This window comes from Terrapene carolina, unplaced genomic scaffold, assembly GCF_002925995.2.
Source record: "Terrapene carolina triunguis isolate 2854851 unplaced genomic scaffold, T_m_triunguis-2.0 Scaffold234, whole genome shotgun sequence".
Lineage (NCBI taxonomy): Eukaryota > Metazoa > Chordata > Testudines > Emydidae > Terrapene > Terrapene triunguis.
Window position 1 is genome coordinate 16,915,381 of NW_020664585.1, and position 22,665 is coordinate 16,938,045.

Consider the following 22,665-nt stretch of genomic DNA (forward strand, 5'->3'; position numbering starts at 1 on the left):
TCCATGTTCATTCAATTTATTATAAAACTCCAAGGGAAGTTAGTGTCATGATATATAAAAAGTTCAGTACATGCCATCATTCAGTTGGCTGAAGGATAAAAATGCCTTTGACAGAAATTTTTGCAAGCAATATTTGAGAACTGAAGACAAGTCTTCATAGGCATCCATGAAAGATATTTGGCATGCAGGGTGAATACATGATTTAAGGCACAATGGTTTAGGAAACTCAGCTTCTCTATCACCTCTGGTGTAGCATTAACATTTTGTACCCTTTGTTTTTCATTATGTAAATACAAACCACCAGCGATGATGCTACCACAGTAAACAAAAGCACAACCTACAGAGTCAGTCTTTTTTTTAATATTATATATGAGAAAAGTTATGAATAAACTACTAACAAGTTATATAATGCTTCCACTAAGACAAAGCAAATGAAAACTAGGATGCTGTGCAATCACACACAATTACTGTAAACTGTTCACAAGATTTTTTTAGTATTTATCACAAAATTGTCAAGAATAACCTAGCTGAAATGTGATACATCATATTAAACCCACTCACAATGACTAGAACAAACAGCGTGGTGTACTAGTTTTTGTATAAAAAGATATAGAAAGGATAATAAACCCACATTATATGCATGAGGACATAATTACCAAGAGGATCAAAAAAAGATACAGATAACATGATTAAGGTTGGATATATAAAAAAAATATCGTTTCACAACACGATCTTCAAGACGTTTTCCCCCCCCAAGGTCTTGCTTTTTCCCCCAAGGTCTTGCCGCATCCAGCATCAAATTTGAGTGTTGTTACTGGTGTTCAATAGCATCATCAAACAGAATAAAGCACTGATCCATTTTTAGGAGAACCGTGTATCACTATGAATGAAAAAGAAAACAGTTTATTATGGAAAACAATAAAAGAATAACTCATCAACGACAAAGTTGTTTTACTCTTGAATCACTCATCACAGCAAAGAGTATAACATAAAATCACAGAATCATAGGACTGGAAGGGACCTTGAGAGGTCATCTAGTCCAGTCCCCTGCACTCATGGCAGGACTAAGTATTATCTAGACCATCCCTGACAGGTGTTTGTCCAACCTGCTCTTAAATATCTCCAATGATGGAAATTCCACAACCACCATAGGCAATTTATTCCAGTGCTTAACTATTCTGACAGTTAGGAAGTTTTTCCTAATGTCCAACCTAAACCGCCCTTGCTGCAATTTAAGCCCATTGCTTCTTGTCCTATCCTAAGAGGTTAAGAAAAACAATTTTCTCCCTCCTGCTTGTAACAACCTTTTACATACTTGAAAACTTATGTCCCCCTCAGTCTTCTCTTTTCCAGACTAAACAAATCCAATTTTTTCAGTCTTCCCTGAGTCATGTTTTCTAGACCTTTCATCATTTTTGTTGCTCTTCTCTGGACTCTCTCCAATTTGTCCACATCCTTCCTGAAATTTGGCACCCAGAACTTGGACACAATACTCCAGTTGAGGCCTAATCAGCGCAGAGTAGAGCGGAAGAATTACTTCTCGTGTCTTGCTCACAACACTCCCATTAATACATCCCAGAATGATGTTCGCTTTTTTGCAATAGCGTCACACTGTTGACCCATATTTAGCTTGTGGTCCACTATGACTCCCAGCTCCCTTTCCACAATACTCCTTCCTAGGCAGTCATTTCCCGTTTTGTATGTGTGCAACTGATTGTTCCTTCCTAAATGGAGTACTTCACATTTGTCCTTATTGAATTTCATCCTATTTACTTCAGACCATTTCTCCAGTTTGTCCAGATCATTTTGAATTTTAATCCTATCCTCCAAAGCATTTGCAACGCCTCCCAGTTTGGTATCATCCGCAAATTTTATATGTGTACTCTCTATGCCGTTATCTAAATCACTGATGAACATAGTCCCTGGGACCAAAACCCTTATGTTTCCTCGCAACGTGGACCTAAGTCAGCGCTGGAGTGAACAAGAGTAACTCACTGAAGTCAGTGGGTATCATGTCCACTTACTCCTGGGATGAGTTTGGCCCCAAATCTCTAATGGATTCAAATCTCTAATAAGAGCAGAGGAAGGAGACTATTTTTAGTTGTTACATGTATTTTCTCACATGCCCATATTCTCTTCAATCTGAGAGAAGGCAAGGGCCATGGTGTGGCTCAGCTGATTAGTGCTGAATGTAAGAAGCTTGTCTCATCCTGAAGGCCAATCAGTCTGTTAAGCAGCAATGTACAATTTTATTTCTATCAAGGAAAATAAATGCAACGATTCCATCTAATTAAGGCTAAATGGAAATGAGCTTTGTGTTATCAAGGCTGTCTCTTATAATACTGCCTAAGCTTAGCAAGAAAATGGCTAGATTGTTCTGAGAATTCACCCAAAGGCACTCAGAGTTAAATCAAGAGATACTGGCCTACAATTTCAAAAATAACTAGTGATTTTGGGTGCCTTCAGTTTTGGATGACCCAGCATGTAATACATTGAAAGGGCTTGATTTTCAGAGGATGGATGCTCAGCACTTTCTGAAAATCAGGCTCCTTTAAAAGATATCTCAAGCTGGACACTCAAAAACTGAAGCACTCAATTTCAGTAGGCCGCTGGTCCACAGCAAGATATGTTTGTTTTATCTTCTCACTTATCTGAGCCTATAGTAAGGAATATTCTAGGAAACACTGAAGTTATCACCTCAAGTAGAAACACACAGAGTGAGGTATAACTTCATTTATCCAGATTAGGGTTCCCAGTGACAATTACACTGTGGAAAAAAAGCTTTAACAAAAACTAGAAGGTAGTCCAGGTCCTATGCTCTTTGTGGTTCTCACAATGCAGATTTTCTGCAGCATGCCAATCATCTAATATATTAAACTCATTTCACGTAATAAACAACCAAACAGAATAAGCGAGCCATCACTGAAGCTCTAAATAAGTCTGAGTCCATGGGCAGCTGACTGTAAACACAAGCTATTATGCTACATTTGTTCCAATTCGGAAATAAATTGTAAACTTCTGCAGCTGCATGGCTGTCTGGCAGGTGTAAGAGAAATGTGTCCATCAACAATCCCAAAAGCCAACAGTATTTGGGGTTGCAGATTCATGAAAAAAGCTGGAGTTTCAAATAAAAAAATAGATCTGTTTATTTTGCACAATTATCTGCACTAAAATTGCTAATATTTATAGCAACCTGATCTTCACTGTTCATTTTACAAGTACAAGCCTCACTTAGAGAAAGTCAGAATTCACCATGCTCTCTTTATATGGATTCACTTCACTAGTGTTTACTACCTTCTCCCATGGAGAAACTACATTTTGTTCTTGGGATCCACTGTATCTTCACTGTTCCTTTTATAAATGTATATTCCTAGTTTTGCAATACTTATCAAAAGTAATAGTGTCAACCATATTTCCCTGAATTTGACCCAATAGTCCATAGATAACTTTCATACCTGTATCTGCAACACAAGTTCATATCATTATTTAAATATAGTTACACTATATTTTTCTAGCATTGTGCCATTAAAACAAAGCCTCCCTACTTCCTAGCAAATTTTAGCTAGCAGATTGCTTGGTAACCTCTAGTGCGCGCCCATACAAACACTTATGTTCTGATTAACTTACCATTTCATGACTGGAATTTAGCCACCATACACAAGTTAACACCCCTAAACTTTTCACAAAAGTTCCATGGGATTTGTAATTACCAGGTTTTAAGTCTGATCTGAAATACAGCACACACCCAGCAACACAAGGGGACACTGACTAAATGCTTCTCACATGTAGAAGCCACTTTGGGAAGAAGGCATTTGGGGAATCAGCAAAGAACTACTTATCTTTTTTGGTGGTTAATCCATTTACTCCTGGGAGAATTCTGCACCACTGCGCACATGCAGAATTTATGTCCCCTGCAGATTTCTTTGCTTCCCCACAGAAAAATGACTTTCTGACAAGGAAGCAAAGGGAAGTCACAAGAGCGGTCATGTGACCCTTCCCAGCAGTATGTTCTGGGTCCCCAGGGCAGCCGGAAGAGAGGTAAAATCAGTGTGGGGCAGGAGGCAGGACTGGGGAAGACCCGGCTGGTGGCTCCTACCCTGCGCAAGGCTCAGCTGCTAGGCTCAGCTCGGCTGGGGAGGACGGGACTTCCTATTCCCCTGCATGACATCTGAGGCAGGGTCAGACCCACCCCCAGATTTCTCCCCCAGCTGCAGGAAGCTCTGCAAACCCGTCCTCCTCCCCCCCCGGCGTCCTACTTCCTGCACCCATTGCTCCTCAGCTGCAGAGGGAGGGATCCCTATATAGGGAGCTGCTCCCCCATCAGCCCAACCCCCGTAGATCCAGTCCCCCTCATACCCAGACCCTCCCACTGAGCCTCACACACCCCACACTCAGAACCCCCCACCAATGAGCCCCACTCCCCCTTCACCTGGACCACCACGACGAGCCACCCAGATTCCCACCCCACTGAGCCAAAGCCAGCTGCACCTGGATCCCCACCCAGCTGAGCCCCACGCCCCCAGCATCTGGATCCCCCACTGAGCCCCCCACACCCAGACCCCCCTGCCAGCTCTATCCCCCCGACTCCCCCTGCTGAGCCCCAACCACCTTCACCTGGACCCCCTGAAGAGTCTCATTACCATTGCACCCAGAACCCGCCAACAAGCCACTGTGCATCCAGATCCCCCACTGAGCCACCCACACCCAGATTGCCTCACACACAATCCTCTCAACCCACATCTGGATCCCTCCACACTAAGCCCCTCCACACTTGGATCCTGCCTTGCTGAGCCTGCCTGCCCACACGGAAGGGCAGGGCCCTGGGGTGTTTCTGGGGCAGGCCTGGTCCTTGCGCTATATCAGGGCAGGGTGCAGCCTCACCGCTGAGTCCATGTCTGTGGGGGGTGAGGAGGAGGGAGAGAGAGCGCTGCACAGTGATCTCCCACCTCTGTGCAGCCATTGGCCTATGCGCCCCAATACCATGCTGGAGCCTCCACATTTATTTGACAAATAAAATTTGCAGAATTTTAAAATATTGTGCGTATAATTTTTTTTTGGGGGGGGGGGGGGGCTCTGAATTTATATTTTGGTGCAGAATGCCCTCAGAAGTAACCCATTCAAGTGCTGCTATAGCCAGAATGTTATGCTATATGATAAGATTACAGCATGAGGCAATAAGCTTTTAGGACATTTTCCGAATGTATTGCCACAACAGCTTATACACGATGTCAGCCCTAAGAAAGGGAATCTTTTTAAAGTTTGAGCCTACAAACCAACCTGAAATATTTCACCGAAGGCAAAGTAAAGAGCTAATATCATGTGGTTCATCAAGAATTTCTCCCCACAATTCCCTTCAGGGACAACCACAGTGTGCAACAGCTAGGAAGGCATTCTTCCCCACATACAGTTCAGTTTTCTGTTGATTTTTTTTTTCCTTTTTACTCCTGAGAAGTGTGCTTTTATAAGCAAAGCCCTTTCCCTCTCAACACCCAAACTGGCTTTTCTTCAAATGCCATATATTTTATGGTATAAATACAGCATTCGTATCACTCAGCCCTTAGCAGTAGTACCGATAGATCCATCTTTTTTTGAAAGGTTGTGAATTAGGATTTAATCATACAGTGACTCTGTATTAGGATGCGCTGTATTAGGAAAACTTTGTTGCAATTCTGAAAAAGTACTTACTTCCCTACTTGGCATTTCACTAGCCAGTTTTCACTCATTCCTGCTCCTCTCCTCCTCCCTCCCCTCATATATTTTGAGACACGTTCCTGTTCTTTCAGATAGCCTTAGTTGACTTCTCCGCTTCAAATTAGTTTCATTACATCTTCCCTTCTGTTGATCAGCAGCACTTTTTTCCTTCTCCTTATTAAATTTCATTTGCCAGGTGTATGTCAAGTTCCAAACTGGTTCAGATACCTTTGAACTTCTTTTATTATGTTTTTTCAGTGCATTTGCTTATAGCTGGTTTACCCATCGAAGTCACTTATGGAGAGCAATGAGCTCTGGAACTACAATCCATGTCCATCCAAAAACACTTATTTAACAAAAAAACCTGTTTAAGAGCGTTTATTAACCCACAATTTTGCTCCAACTCCTAGTTGTCATTTTAAAAACTTGACAGGTTTTCAAAAATTGTTTCACAGGCTTGCTTGATACTCATGGAATTCAAGTCATAACTGTCTTCTCTCTATCCTGCCACACTCCATGTATTTAACCAGCTGTGTTAAAAGCAGCGCCGTCTACTGGAGGAAAAAGTAATACTGGAAGATGCTTACAATGTTTCATCACAGGATAGTTGAGCCTCTTATTTCAGAGGGAGTAAGTAGGGTCAACAGGAAGCACCATTCCACTTGCTTGAGTTAGGAAAGAACGTGACTACTCCTTTAGAGGTCTATTTCTAGGTGTACTCACACGATTAACTCAAAAAAATTAATCACGAATAATCACAGTTTTAAATCGCACTGTTAATCAATTTATTAACTATTTGTGGATGTTTTTCTACATTTTCAAATATATTGATTTCAATTACAACACAGAATACAAAGTGTACACTTCTCACTTTAAATATATTTTTATTACAAATATTTACACTGTAAAAGTGATAAAAGAAACAGTATTTTTCAATTCACCTCATACAAGTACTGTAGTGCAATCTCTATTGTGGAAGTGCAACTTACAAATTTAGATTTTTTTTTGTTACATGACTGCACTCAGAAACAAAACAATGCAAAACTTTAGAGCCTACAAGTCCATTCCGTTCTACTTCTCGTTCAGCCAATCGCTAAGACAAACAAGTTTGTTTACATTTAGGGGGGTTAATGCTGCCAACTTCTTATTTACAATATCACCAGAAAGTGGAAACAGACATTTGCATGGGACTTTTGTAGCTGGCATTGCAAGGTATCTACATGCCAGATATGCTAAACATTCGTATGCCCCTTCATGCTTCGGCCACCCCTTCCAGAGGACACGCTTCCAGGCTGATGATGCTCATTAAAAAAAATAATGCGTTAATTAAATTTGTGACTGAACTCCTTGGGAGAGAATTGTATGTCTCCAGCTCTATTTTACCCGCATTCTTCCATATATTTCATGTTATAGTAGTCTCGGATGATGACTCAGCACGTTGTTTATTTTAAGAACACTTTCACTGCAGATTTGACAAAACGTAAAGAAGGTACCAATGTGAGATTTCTAAAGGTAGATACAGCACTCAACCCAAGGTTTAAGAATCTGAAGTGCCTTCCAAAATCTGAGAGGGACAAGATGTGGAGCCTGCTTTCAGAAGTCCTAAAAGAGCAACACTGCAATGCGGAAACTACAGGACCCAAACCACCAAAAAAGAAAATCAACCTTCTGCTGGTGGCCTCTGACTCAGATGATGAAAACAAACATGCGTTAACATGGACTGTTATCGAGCAGAACCTGTCATCAGCTGTCCTCTGGAATGGTGGTTGAAGCATGAAGGGACATATGAATCTTTAGCGCATCTGGCATGTAAATATCTTGCAACACCGGCTACAAAAGTGCCATGTGAACACCTGTTCTCACTTTCAGATGATATTGTAAACAAGAAACGGGCAGCATTTTCTCCTGAAAATGCAAACAAACTTGTTTGTCTGAGCAATTGGCTGAACAAGAAGTAGGACTGAGTGGGGACCTGTAGCTCTAAAGATTCACATTGTTTTATGGTTGAATGCAGGAGTTTTTTGTACATAATTCTACTTTTCATGATAAAGCACTACAGTACTTGTATTAGGTGAATTGAAAAATACTATTTCTTTTGTTTTTACAGTGCAAATATTTGTAATAAAAAATAAATATAAAGTAAGCACTGTACATTTTGTATTCTGTGTTATAATTGAAAATCAATATATTTGAAAATGTAAAAAACATCCAAAAATATTTAAATAAATGGTATTCTATTATTGTTTAAAAAATTAATCGTGATTAGTTGCACTGCTAATCACTTGACAGCCCTAGTTTTTTTAATTCAAATTTATAATATCGCGTGCACACACACACTCAAAAACAGTCAAGATTTCCCAAAATGAACTAATGAAAAACACAACCCAATGTTTAAGATAAAATAATCAGCCTTTGAAACACACAAAAATTATCTGATGCAATGGATAGGCTTTCTGCTGTGGCTTCACTTAGTGAACCAAGCCAACTTTAATTTATGTGTTAACTGACAGAACAGCTGATGCTGAGATACAGGGTGTGTCATATGAAATGATTACATAGGAATGCATCTGCACTGTTGGGAATTTATCCCATCGTTTTTCATTATCATTCCAGACATTTCACTCATCATGCTGAGCTTATTTTCACTCAAAGAAACAAGTCCAGCACTTCAAAACCTCCTGTCTTGCAGAGTTGTGTCTTAGGGTATGTCTACACTACAGGATTAATCCGAATTTAGATAATTCAAATTTGGGAAACAGGTTGTATAAATTCGATTGTGCGCGGCCACACTAAGCACATTAATTCGGTTTTTAACCACATTAATTCGGTGGTGTGCGGCCACACTACCCCATTAATTTAACCACATTAATTCGGTGGTGTGCGGCCACACTAACCCTAATTCGAATTAACAAAATCGATTTTGGCGCTACTCCGCTCGTCGAGGTGGAGTACAGAAATCGATTTTAAGTGCCCTTTAATTCGAATTAACTGGCTCTGTAGTGTGGACGGGTGAAGGGTTAATTCGGATTAACGCAGCTAAATCCGAATTAAAGTCGTAGTGTAGACCAGGCTCTCGGCATTTAGTTTTATGCCACCAACCAGTATGAAACCTTTTCGGTCAGCCTACAGAAGTTTTCCAAATGGTTAATTGAATCCTCTACTCTTTAAAAAATAAAAATGAAATACTACATTAGACAGATAACATTTAGGGTTGTAACATACTGTGTTTTTCCATTTCTACCTCTACTGTTTCGACATAACAGCACTGAAAGATAAGATTTGACAGGAATGGGATTTTGAAGAGCGAGGGATCCTGGAGTCGTATAACTCCTGGTACACAATGTAACAGAGAATTGTAGAATGCCCTTTGCAGTTGCAGAATTCCCAACAGAAGTAGGTCCTGAAGAAGCACTGTATTCCTGGAAACTCAGTGTACAGAAAGAGTGGATTAAAAGCCAAATATAGTTTTACAGAACCAGCGGAAAGACACCAGTCAAAAATGGCTTTCTTAGCACTTAGTGAAGAATAATTTTTATATACAGTGCTTTGAAAACCACCACCGTAACAAGATGTTGCATTACTCCCACGGGAAAATTGACAGAAGCTAAGTGATTCACCCAAGACCACTAAGGGCATGTCTACATAGCAAAGAAAGACCCATGGCTGGCCCGTGCCAGCCAACTTGGGCTTGCAGGGCTTGGCTTGTGGGGCTGTTTCATTGCTGTGTAGACTTCTGGGCTCGGGCTGAACCAGACTCTAGGACTCTGGAGGTCCCAGAAGTCTACACAGCAATAAAACATCACCGTACCCCAAGCAGGCTGGCACAGGCCAGCTGCGGGTTTTTCTTTGCTGTGTAGACATACCATAAGGGAGACTGTGGAAGAACTAGGATTAGAATAAAAAGGATAAGTGGTGCTTGGACTATATTCCTAACAACATTCAAGAGACAATCTACCAATCCAGGGCATTCTGGATGGATAACAGGCTATGGGGCACTATCCATATTTTGGCTGAACAGAGCACTATTTCAAGAATTATAGCACTTTCAATTTATAGAGTGCCTTTTCATACAAGAAGTTTACCGTTTTACAAACATTAGCCTTAACAGCCTTGGCCAGGTAAGCACAGTGGGTAAAATAAGGCACAGAGGGTAAATGATTTGCCCAACGTCAGAGTGAGGCAATGACAGAAGTTCCCTACCCCAACCCTGCTCCAAACACTGGATCACACTGTCTCATTTGAAAACCATGAGTTACTGTGCATTATAAACTAGTGAAAGCACCCCAGCCTCCATATCCCTGGCTGAAGTTTTTAAGATCACTGACAAGACCTTTCTATGCAAGTAAGCTACAAGGTCCATCCACCATCTACAATGCCTCTAAGGAAAATGTGAACCACCAGCATAGAGTTCAGTGTTTCAGAGTGACAACTTTTCTCTTACTGGTTAGGGGAGAATGAAAGTTTTAAGCTGCAGCCTACCCTCTGCAAGAGACACTGCAACACATTGAACAGAAGCTGTGGTGCTGACAGACTGATTTGACACTCAGAATCTAGAAAAGCCAAAGAAATGGGAGAATGGTGCAGCCCATCTATTCTAGCTAGAAAAACATCCACAAGCTGTGCCAGGTGGTTGTTCCAAAAACTAAAAATTTGCCTAAGCTTTACATTCCCTAAGCTTCACATTTCAGCTGCCAAAAACTACAGCACGCAACATTCTTCCTCGGATGACATTTCTCATCACATCAACTTGGCATCTGACAATGCCACTTTATAAGGCTGGTTGCTATGACAGTACAGAGCATTTTTAAAAAAAAAATCATCATGTTCATCCATTAGGAACTAGCTACTTACTTCCTTTCTTTTGTACTACGCTTGTCAGGAACATGAAGAGTGTAAACACAAAACATCCAACTTTGTTAACAACTCACTATGCATTCATGGAAATGGCCAGCTATGCTAAAAACTTTGCAACGTTTTCTACAGATGTTATAGGAACAAGATGTAGGTCTGACTAACTAGATTTCCATCTGTCTATATTTATTTTACATTGCCTTTGTTCCAACACTACCCTGAAGCTATCCAGGACAATGGAGTGAAAGATAACGGCAATCCAGATCTGCAGGGATGAGGAGGAGGAAACAGACAGAGAGCTAAGTTCTCTGCTTTAAGGGGAAAAAAATTCCACCACCTATCACAATCATTTTCAGCTAAAAAAATCTCATCATCTTGTACAAGTTATTCATCTGAGACAGGCAGATTTAGAGACTGGCACGAACTCTTATAGTATACCTTCTAATCTACCAGGTTAGAAGAAACTTTGCAAATACACCGCTACCCCTATATAACGCGACCCAATATAACACGAATTCGGATAGAACGCGGTAAAGCAGCGCTCCGGGGAGGGGTGGGGGGCTGCGCACTCCGGTGGATCAAAGCAAGTTCGATATAACGCGGTTTCACCTATAACGCGGTAAGATTTTTTGGCTCCCGAGGACAGCGTTATATCGAGGTAGAGGTGTACATACATTGTGCCTGCTGACCTGCCAAAAAAAGCTAAGTCTGGTTTAGTTTTTGGTTAATTATTCCCACACTCCAAACCTCTTGCTTAAATCCTCAAAACACAAGAATGAAGATGCTTTTGTACTTCAAGTGACATCATATTTTCCTGTATTTTAGAAGGGAAATTGTTTGAAAATTTTATACATACTGTACTTCACATACAAACACCAACTGTAACAGAAATTAAGAGAAAATACTTTGCCAGCTTATATACTTTGTATATTTGACTACACTAATGAGGGTAACTGTTTTGTTCATGGCCAGTTGCCCTTGACTCATCCATTAGCCTGTCACCACCACTTAGGCACAGTTCTGTGAGTAGGAGGGTGCTCACATACATATACTTCCCCTGAACCTGCAAGAAGGCATTTACTATAGCTGTAACAGCAAAGCTGAAAGTGAAAAGGCAGCAGGCAGGCATGTGTACAAAGCAGCCCACGCACATTTGGTGGGGCTGCTCGCTCTGAGACCCTTATAACCATCATCAGAGGAGCAGAAAAAAAGCAGTTCCCACAGATCTGGAACAGATAATGAAATGTGTGTGTGTTGGTTATCACTGCTTTCAAGACCATCTTCCTCTTTCATTGCTGATTATGTCTCCTTCACCATCACCTCCTTTCCAATCTCTTCACAGATTTCCACTCTTCCACCTCAAGCTTTAACTACCCATCCTCTTTCAAGGCTCTACACGGTTCATTCTTTCCTGTCTATAATCTCCACCTATTCCGTGTCCCCTTCACACCAAATATTTTCAAAAGTCTTCCAGTTAGTGTTTGTTAAGTGCCCTCCCCACCTCTGCAATAAAGCCTGGCTTTGTAGAGATTCATTAGCTCAGCAAAATCAGAGAACAAGACATGGCTACGTTCAGGATGCAAGATCTCCACCTAGAATACAAGCAGCTCTGTTCAACTGATAAGAAACCTTAGACCTAGTTACACAGCTTTGTAGGTCCACCTTTGTTTTCAATTGTTCTCTATCAATTTTGGATACGCTTTGTTCCATTTAGAGGTACACTGGGCTGTTCTGGGGGTTATTGGTGCAAGGACTCCTGAGGAGTAAATGAATGTTCAACCTCTGAGGAAAGGGAGAGGCCTAAGCTCTGGTGCCCTCTCCAAAGTGACTACAGGATCCCATGTCAGTGGTCTGGTTTAGTCAGATTGTCAACAGAGCTATGACAATTTTACTGTTCCATATGGAAGGATAGTCTCACAGCATCTTGAAGGGAAAAACTGAGGAATCATCAAAATTCTATTCAGGACCTGGTACGACTGGTGATCTGGTTTTGACAAGTCCTCTATCTAGACAGATACTTAAGAAATGGTGAGACCTATAGATAACACGCACGTCACAGCCATAGCATTTCTCAGCCAAATCCATTTCTTAAAATATGTTCAATCCCAGTATTTCCGGCCTACATGTGGTTTTCAAATATTTTTGGATAGATCTAGCATGTTTATACAGATATTTCATTAGAAATTATGCTTTCCTATAACAAATCTATTTTACAAGTATTGCTGGGATGACATTTATAGAAGGAAACTGAAATGGTCTAGTTCTCAGGTTTTTATTCTGCATCAAAATGAAAATGACGTGAAATATGAGAGTTCACAGCATTAGACCTTTGGTCTGTGAGTAATTCAGATACTTGGGGTAGGTTGTATTTCAGTGAGTAATGCAAAGCACACGCAAAAAAAACCTTTGTACGCAGACACATGCCATCATGTTCAGACCTTTGTTTGCCCATGTGTCCACGGTTGCAAACTTGACCTGGGATAAACCTTGCTCCAATTTTTAAAAAGCTACTTATGGCAGAGCTGGATATGGGATTTCTGAACCAAAGAGAACTTAGTCCCATTATTAGACAACCAATGTTCAGAGTATTGCATTCTGCCAGCTCTCAGCTACTGAATTTCATAGCTGGGCCAGTGTCTGAGCACTGGGATCAAGGTAAAATGTTTGGGTATTCTTGTGTGCACACAGCGTTCATATGTGCTTTGCAGGCAACAATTAGGAAAGAATTTTGCTAGATTTTGAGTGTGATTTTATATAGTGATATTTTATAAGTGACTGTGTAAATATGTAATCTGCAATTATCAACGAGGGTTGGGTTCTTTTGCAAGATGAGCACTGGTACTTTTAAAATATTTCCTATGAAAATAGCTGTCTCATTTAAATAAAAAAGAAGTCAAAAGGTTTGGACATACCAAAACAGAGGTACCATTAATTTCTCAGGACCTCCAAAGCACCTCTGATTCAAACTACATTTAAAAAACCCCACAAAGTTACCAGCTACTGTCTATATATGCAGAAGACTAATAGTGAGTCATTGCTACTGTATACACAGTATGGTCAACCACAAGAAATTTCCTTAGCGTTTAGTCTTTCGATTCTGGGACTATGTATTTTAATATGGAGTTTAGGAGACACGGTCAGTCTGGTCTCAGCTGTGAAGGCTTCTTCATTTGCTGGGAATTTGGAATTGTGACAGGGTGAAAAAGACCTGGGTTTGATTTTTTTTTTTTAATTTATCTTTTTTTTTTTTTTAATATGGCTTTCATCAGGGAACACGGTGTATATACCAGTAGAACTTTGTCTTCTTTAATAGGGGCCCAGTGGACAAGTTTACTCCTTTAGAAGGCTTAATTTTAAAAAGTTCTAGTTTTTTTTTTTTTTTTTTTAAATGTAAACAGGAAAAGTGAAGGTTCAAGTAAAAGCAACAAAAATTTCCTTATTTTAGGCCTGGAATGTTGGCAGCTGTCACAAGGGATAATATAATCCATTTTATTCAGGCTTTACATTCCAGCAGCCCAGCAAATCAAAACTGGAGCGTTACACTGAAGTATCAAACAACAGGAACAAGGCTCTTCATATGTTTCTATTTTTTATTCTTGTATTTAAGAAAATATAAGAACTATGCTTTCTGCATTCTGAAGAAAACATGGGGATTTACAATAAAAAAGTCCATATGATTCCCTTGAGCGCTTGCAAGTTTTGAATGCTGGCCCCAGGGACTAATATGCCATGGGTAGACTTTGACATCAAGAAAGTATGCATCCAGTAAACAAGTGTGATTTGTCCACAATTTTTTCCTTTAGCACTTTGCAAAAACTGTCAGTTTATTAAGCAGGCTGCTTATACAGGATGATGGCTATACTTACTTTTCCATATAAGCAAGTTACCACAGTTATTAACTGTACTTACTCCAGAAAGTGATGTTAAAGTATCAGCCAATAACATTCTCGAAAGGTAATATGCACTCACAAGTGTCTGCAATCTTGACTTACCTCAATAAAGTCTTCCATTATAATACTTGAGAGACAAGGTAGCTGAGGTAATATCTTTTATTGGACCAGAAGCTGGTCCAATAAAAGATGTTACCTCACCCACCTTGTCTCTCTCATATCCTGGGACCAACGTGGCTACAACACTTCAAACAATTATAATATCAGAGACACAAGCAGGGGGAAATGCCATAGGAAACTACAGCCACCCGAATGGAGGGCAAACTGAAGCCAAATCAGCTACTCCTGCTGAAGATGGATATATGCAACCAGAATAGAGCAGAGAGCTGGAAACAAGCTGTGGCCCTCTGAGGTTGGGAAAAAGCCTTCCTACTGGCTATTGTGCACACCAGTAGGCATTGCAATGAAGAGATGTAACAGGTGAAGGGATCAGGTCAGTCAAGAAGCAAATCTAATTCACATACCAGCCTTCCAGAGCAAGCAGCAAAGGCTCTCAAATAAAATGAGTTGCTGGATAGTTTGTGTATTCTCTGCTGTGATTGATGGGTGGTTTCTGTATAATATTTAGCAAATCTAGAAGTGAATCTCATATTGATATGCACACTTTTCTTCATTTACTGACACTCCTTGAAAAGATTCAGTTTTGAATTGAAGGCAAAGGCAGCACAATATATATATATATATATACAGACTGTTGAAAGGAGCACTGGAGTTTCAGAGGCAGTACTATCAGAATCAGAAACCACTATCTGAGAGGAGAGGGGTCCCAGAAAAATTCATTTGACTGGATTCCACTAAATGACTTACGCAGTCCAGTGGACCAATCTGACAGACACCACTCACTCTTTACAGCGAAAATGAAAAAGGGGCTGTGTGCCATTTAGTTTCTTACAGATAATAGCCCAAAACAGTAAGTTAAATGATCTAGACTAACTATAGTAGCTGGACAACCAGTATGCAAATCATTTATATCAGCCCAAACTGCCCGTTATACCTCTTCTTCGGTTTGGTAACTGAAGCCCTTCCTTGGTTATTCATTTGTTTCTGAGAAAACCCATGATGTGCCAGGAGCTGTAAAAACAGACTCCTTGTAAAGGCAAATCTAAAGCCCGGTGTTTACTAAAAGTTGTTGTGAAGAAGTTACCAAAGATTTCACTTTCTAGCAAATCAATGAAGCATGGTACAGCATTTTAACAAAGAGGATAATAGCTACATAAAACCGAAAAAATGTACCTTGTACAGCCACATGTTCAGCATCTCACTCATCCCCAGGCTTCATCCTCATCTGGGCTTGCATCTGTGCAATCATTTCCTGCATGCGACGCAGCTGTGAAGACAAAAAGAAAACACCACCTTTTACACACAGACTTTGGACAGCTAAGGCTCATTCTCTCCTTGAATCCAATGGGAAAAATACCCAGATATACAGGAAGTTGTGAATCCTTTCCTTCCTTGGTGGAGAAAGGGACCCAGTTGTTTTCCCACCCTATATTTACAATTTAGTGTTTAATTACATGGTCCATCTCTTACTGATGGATCCCTGTCAAAGATCCTTTTGGCCTAGTATGTTAAGTCAGGATCATATCAGATACACATTTCAAGTCAGTAAGCTACACAAGAATCTTGACCATGAGAGTGTGGAAACCAAGATCTTTCAGAAGCACATTCACAGACTTGGAAATTAGCACACAGACATTACAAAATAGAGGAAAACACCTTCCTTTCCTTTTTGTGTACAGAGGGGGCATTTTTGGTAAAGCAGCTTTGTTTGTTCCAACACAAGTACTTAGCCCTTAATGCCAGAAAGTCAATGGTGATTTTGAAGTTTCTGTTTGGTTTGATTAACTGGATAACGCCCCAAAATTTGAGGAGCTCTAGCCAACCCAGTTGAAGAAACTGTTTCAAGAGCAAAATAAAAAGATGCTCAATGAAATCTAAAGAGAAAGAAAAGTAAAGTCTAGACGTATTAGCCACCAATGTTTTAATTTTAAGTGTTCAACATTTTCTTGGAAATAACTATAGTTTGTTTTGAGTGTTTTCATTTTTTTAAAGACACTGATTTGTAATTTCTATCCCATGAGAAAGCAAGTTGGCAATCTATTATGTAAGATAATTTCTTTTTAAATCATGTTTATTTTTCTTTTGAACATGAAATTTAATAAAAGACTACAGAACAGACATTATGAGCCTGATTTTCAAAAATGTGCATACAATTACAACTGTACTCACAAATTTGCTATCTGAACTCACAAATGGCCAGTTGCACATTTGCATATGCAGTCATGAAAATTGCACATACAATTGTGTGCCCCATTTGTATATGAATTTTGTGCTCTTATAATTTTGAAAAAAATCAGGCCTTCTACAATTTTCATGTAAGTTCTACATAGATTTATTGTAAATTTGAAGCCACATAGTGCTTATAAACCAAACAAATTAGGTTTTAGAGCAGTAGTCTTATTTGTTGCTATGGTAGGCAGAACACCAATGTTCCATTAAACAATGGCAACAATTATAATGCACTGTCGCCAGATACTATTTTCATTTAAGAACACTAGTCTGAGAATATGGGTTTAATTTATTTTGTGGGAAAGAAAAGAAAGTTGTGTTCTAACCATCTCTCCCTCCCCAAAAAGGAGTCATGCTTTTGTTCTTTAGTGATTCCTTTGTAGGAATGTTATAGTTACAAAATTAAGGGATAATGTTAAAAAGAAAAAATGTTGCATTGGTTATTAATCATATTTTAGTTTAAAATAATGTAATGCAGTCTGAAAAAAATGAAACATTAAAAAATTTCTAGCATGAATACAAAAGCAAAACATTACTGAGAACAGTTATTTTACACGAATGAGTGAATCATACGTGGGAGGTTCTATAAATACCCACTTGAGCCTCAGCATTTGGGGTTGAGCAATGTACATTTCCAAAGAGCCACAGTAATATGTCAGCAGCCCCCCCCATCAGCTCCCCAACCCCGCTCCCAGCACCTCCCACCCACCGGCAGCCCCACCAATCAGCACTTCCCCCTCCCTCCCCGCACCTCCTGATCAGCTGTTTCGTGGGGTGCAGGAGGCTCTGGGGCGGGGAGAGGAGTGAGAGCACTGCAGGCTCAGGAGAGGGGGCGGGAAGGGGTGGAGTTGGGGCAGGGCCTGTGGCAGAGCCAGGGGTTGCACAGTGAGCACCCCCCGGCACATTGGAAAGTTGGCATCTGTAGCTCCAGCCCCGGAGTCGGTGCCTATATAAGGAGCTACATATTAACTTCTAAAGAGCCTCACGTGGCTCCGGAGCCACAGGTTGGCCACCCCTGATACAGATGCATAGATTAACTAATGGCAAGATTGCAAAGCCACGTTAACAATAGGAGCTTCCTTGGCATGCAATGCCCATTAAGTTAATCATATAGTTGTGCTTCCTACACCAGTTAGTATAGTATGAAGCTACTGAAGATAAGTGCACAATTTCCTTTTGCTGAAACAAACTGGCCAAAAACCAAAATAAGGGTAAGACATCACCAAATGCAGCCAGTGCAACCATATTTAGAAAGCACAGCTCTGCTCTTCTTGGAGAGCTGCTTCTTGGTCTGCAGACTAACTTCCTTTTCGGAGACTATGGTATAAAAGATTCCTCCTAACTGCAGAAGCTCCAGACTCTAGCCAAAATGACAAGTATCTGATATACTATAGCACTTTCTGCATGAAGACCATACAATATTTTAATGGGGCACTGATGGATATCAAGACCTGAAATCTGGCTGTATAAATACTCACTGAAAAGAGATCGAATAGCTGAACTACATTGGGGGGTGAGGGGAGGAAAGAGTGTGGAAGGACAGGAGCAAGGGTATTAGTATGTGGGGAACAGACAGCTTGGTTAATAGAATAGAACGGTAGCAACATACGAGAAAAAAGTTGTGTATGTTAATTATTGCTTGATACGTTGCTAAATATTATTATACTCCTGATGAAGAGCTCCATATATAAGGATATTTTTCAGTATGAAAATACAGCTCAAGCAGACTTTTCTGTTAACTAAAACAGAATTATATTTACATATACTGATCACTTTCCAAAATCCGATAATGACTCCAAGTTACCAACAATTCATACTATTCCTCATCTCTAGGATAGCTGCATTAGGGGAAAAAAGATTGCAGAGATGTAGCAAATAGTTTCTTCCAGGCATAATGTTTTTTTGTTTTTTTAATGATTGATTATATAAAGGCAGTTTTTATGTTAGCTCGTAATGGACAGGAGATTACATTTAACACACCCTTTCAGGCAGGTTGCAGTCACGGGAGAGGGTGATGTCCATTTGCACCACTATCTGGAAGCTGACAAGATCATTTCAATCCATTAATTTAGCAATGACACAGCATACAAGATTCAGGGAGAATGAGCTGACCTATGTTATACACAAATAAGTGATGCTCAGTCTCTTACACCATTTATCTTTATGAGTGAGGAGAGAATGAAAGAACCACTCCTGAATGTTACAGTTTTAAGTGGACTTACTTTCCCTCTCCTCGCAAGAATGAAAAGAAATGAGCAATCTGTGTATTGTGTATACAACACACACTTTTCCTCCTATTGCTTCAAGGTGAAAGCACTCAAGACACCACAGTTCAAGCTTCATATCTAGTCTGTTCCTCCCTGTCTTGGCATAGAGTGAGAGCATCATGGAGGCAGCATACTCTGATCTCATTTGACTCTGCAGCAAATCTCTTGCTGATGCAGAAGCAGCATTGCCATGCTATGCAGGGAGCACACATTCACCCCCAAGAAACGAACGGATGCTGTAACACCAAACCTCAAAGAGGAGAGGCAAATCAAGGGCAAAAAAAGGCAAAAAGAGGAACATGTTTGGAAATCCTCTAGAAACACAATTCCTGACAATGCCCATAAAGCAGAAGTCAAAGGACCAAACTTAGCCTTCGTGTAAACTCCATCTACTTGACTGGAGACAGAGCTCCTGACACTAGGGCTGAATTTAGCTCAAAGTGTCACATTATTCTCGATGGCGGTGCAACAACAACATGGAGAGGAATCAGACATTTCACATGAGAGTTAAGAGAGTATAGACATTGATACGACTTTGTATTACATGGTTGATTATTCCCATTACTGCATGTTTTGGCTAGAACACAAAACCAGCCAGAGCCTTGCACAGTGCAGACTCCTGCTTGAGTAATGCTTAGGCAACGGCCCCACAGATGGGAGAGAAAAAGGAATGGGAAGAACTAAACAATTGTTCACTTTCCAGTAAGACAGTTCATTTTTCAAACAAATAGTCAGGCCCCTCTTAACAATAAAATTCAGATGAGAAGAGGGTTGTAGGAAGAAAATAATATGAAGAAATAGAACTTAAGGCTGTGGACCTTCAGTAACTTCAAGATGTTCCCACGATATTCACTGTGTTTGTTAAAAATACCTTCAATACCAAAGAGTGCAACTAATCCTGTTAAGTAAGGCCAAGAAAAATATGCTCCAGTCAAATGATTATATTGCAAAAAAGGATTTCCATCAAGAGAAATGTTTTGCTTTATGGGACTCTCTGGCATTATAAATACTACATTTATAAAATAAGTCAAGTCTCTGTTCACAGCCACTGCACTTTATGGGCAGCGAGTACCATTTCTTACTTGGAACTATGACTGAAGTAGCTACACACATATGGTAAACTGGTTTCAACAAGTAACTTTTTAAAAGGCAAAATACATTGTTTAAAGATTATGTCAACATCATCATTCTATTCTCCACAGGACCGGCACTGCTAATCAGGTTTTTTTTTCCCTGATGGTTTTCTTTTCATTCTGTTCTCCAAGGATAAAAGCTATTTCACTCCACAGAGGAAAGTGTAAGACTGAATTTAGTACTACATCGTCTTACCACTGCAGAAGGACTATAGCTTACTAAAGAAAAGGGTATCACACTTTAAGGATACTTTTATCTATGGTCTTTAGACCCTACATCAACTGTCATGTTAGCCTTTTCATGCAAACATTAAATACTTCACAAAATACTTGCATCTTACTGAATATATAAACATAGTAAAATGAGTTTACATAGAGTTATCAGGCACTGGGATGTCTGCCAGAATGGGGCCAAGCAAATGGAGAAGACTGCCGCTTTGTGGTGTATTTCTCACACTGTAACCCTATTAACTGATGACACACTGGGAGATCAAGGAACAGAGACAAATCAGAAAGCTAGGCGAGGCCAAGAGAGGAAAACAAAGAAGAACTAATCCAATTGTGAGTGTTAAGTATTACAGGGTATTCAATTTATTGCAGGCCAGCATGACTTAGAATAAGTAATTTACATTACCATACCATCTTTCACCTAAGGATCTCAAAAGCCGTTGAAAAAATACTGTCTGTTATTTGACAGCTGGGAAAACTAAGGTAGAGAGAAGCAAAGTGAACTGCCTACAGTCTTATGATGAGCTAGGGATAGAATCCATGCCCCCTGATGCCTCAATGAACAGGGCCTAAGTGTCATTTGCAAAAGTGCCGCAGATATTTCTGAAAGTTTTACCCTTTATGCTTCTCATTCTCATTAACAAGGGAAGCATTTCAGAATGTGACATAACAGGGTAAGTTGTTCCAAGTAGTCTCCACCACACTTTTACTGGAAAAGCTACTGGGACTGTTAATAGCAAAAAGTCACAACAAATAATTTGTACTGTAATATATTTACAGAAAGGAGAGTAAACACCATTACTTTCTTCTCTCCACTCCCTTCCCTCATAAAACCATGGCATTTACACTTGGAGACTGACAGAAAAAACAACTTAGCTGTCTGCAGAAAAGCAAAATTAAATCTATACTTGTCAAAAATGGTCTTGTAATTTGGCTGAAGAATCTATGTTAGAGACTAATGACTCCGATTAGTGGAGGAACATGTCTTTTGATATAATAAAGGATCATTATTTAGCAGAAATCATGCCTTGATAATGATGATCCTGGCACATCCCCAAACCTTCATTCCCTCTGGGGTTATGTAAACCTTGCAGAACTGTAAATAGAACTTCAAGCACGGTTACTGTTTGGAATGCAAAACAGAAGGGGAAATGGCTGTTTGTTTTCTCAGCAAAGGCCAAGGAATGTAAGCCCATTTCCTCTGCACCTCTTTCCCTGCACAGTCCTCCCCAACCTGAACCTCAGAGTGCCTTGGCGATGAAGAGATTTCATACCAGCTTATCTACAGAAGACTCAGCAAAGCCTCTTGATCTTTTAAGGCAGTGGGTTTCAAACTTTTTTTCCGGCAACCCAGTTGAAGAAAATTGTTGATGACTGCGCCCAACGGAGCTGGGGATGAGAGGTTTGGGGTGTGGGAGGGCTGGGGCAGAGGGTTAAGGTCTGGGGGTGAGGGCTCCGGGGTGGGGCCAGGGATGAGGGGTTTGGGGTACAGGAGGGGACTCCAGGTTTGTGGCGGCTCAGGGCTGGGGCACAGGGTTGGGGTGCAGGCTCTGGGGTGGGGCCGAGGATTAGGCGTTAGGGGTGCAGGAAGGCGCTCTGGGTTTGGGGGGGCTCAGGGCTGGGGCAGGGGATTTGGGGCACCGGGTTACCTCAGGGGGCTCCCGGTCAGTGGCACAGCGGGGGTGCTAAGGCATGCTTCCTACCTGTCCCGGCACTGCAGACCACGCTGCGCCCCAGAAGCGGCCAGCAGCAGGTCCGGCTCCTAGGCGGAGGGACGGAAGCAGCTCCACGTGGCTCTTGCCCAAAGGCCCCGCCCTGCCCAAAGGCACCGCCCCGCCCAGCTGCCATTGGCCAGTTTCCAGCCAATGGGAGTGTGGAGCCGGTGATCAGGGCGGGGGCAGCGCGCGGAGCCCCATGGCCCCCCCGCCTAAGAGCCGGACCTGCAGGTGGCTGCTTCCGAGGCGCAGCACAGTGTCAGAACAGCTAGGGACTAGCCTGCCTTAGCAGGGCAGCACCACCTACGGGACTTTTATCAGCCCGGTCAGCAGTGCTAACCAGAGCCGCCGCAACCCAGTGCCTTACATTCCGCGACCCAGTACTGGGTCACAACCCGCAGTTTGAAAACCACTGTTTTAAGGGACAGCAGACAGTAGAAGTTGTGGGGGGGGGCGGAAAAAAAAAAAGATTTAAAGTTTCAACCTAATCCTTCGCAATCTTAACAGTAGTTATGTAGAGGTTATTAGTGCCATTGAGAAC

The 22,665-nt window shown here is 41.0% G+C and overlaps 1 protein-coding gene across 1 annotated transcript in view; it reads right to left on the minus strand.

Annotated features, from left to right (window-relative positions):
• Positions 1–22,665, minus strand: part of LOC112103947 (septin-2) — a 62,627-nt gene continuing 39,962 nt past the window's right edge. The window contains exons 12-13 of the mRNA XM_024195941.2: positions 15,726–15,819; positions 1–880 (exon numbers count right to left, since the gene is read on the minus strand). Coding sequence (XP_024051709.1) covers positions 15,751–15,819 — 69 coding nt within the window. The 3' untranslated portion in view covers positions 1–880; positions 15,726–15,750. The remainder of the gene's footprint in view (positions 881–15,725; positions 15,820–22,665) is intronic.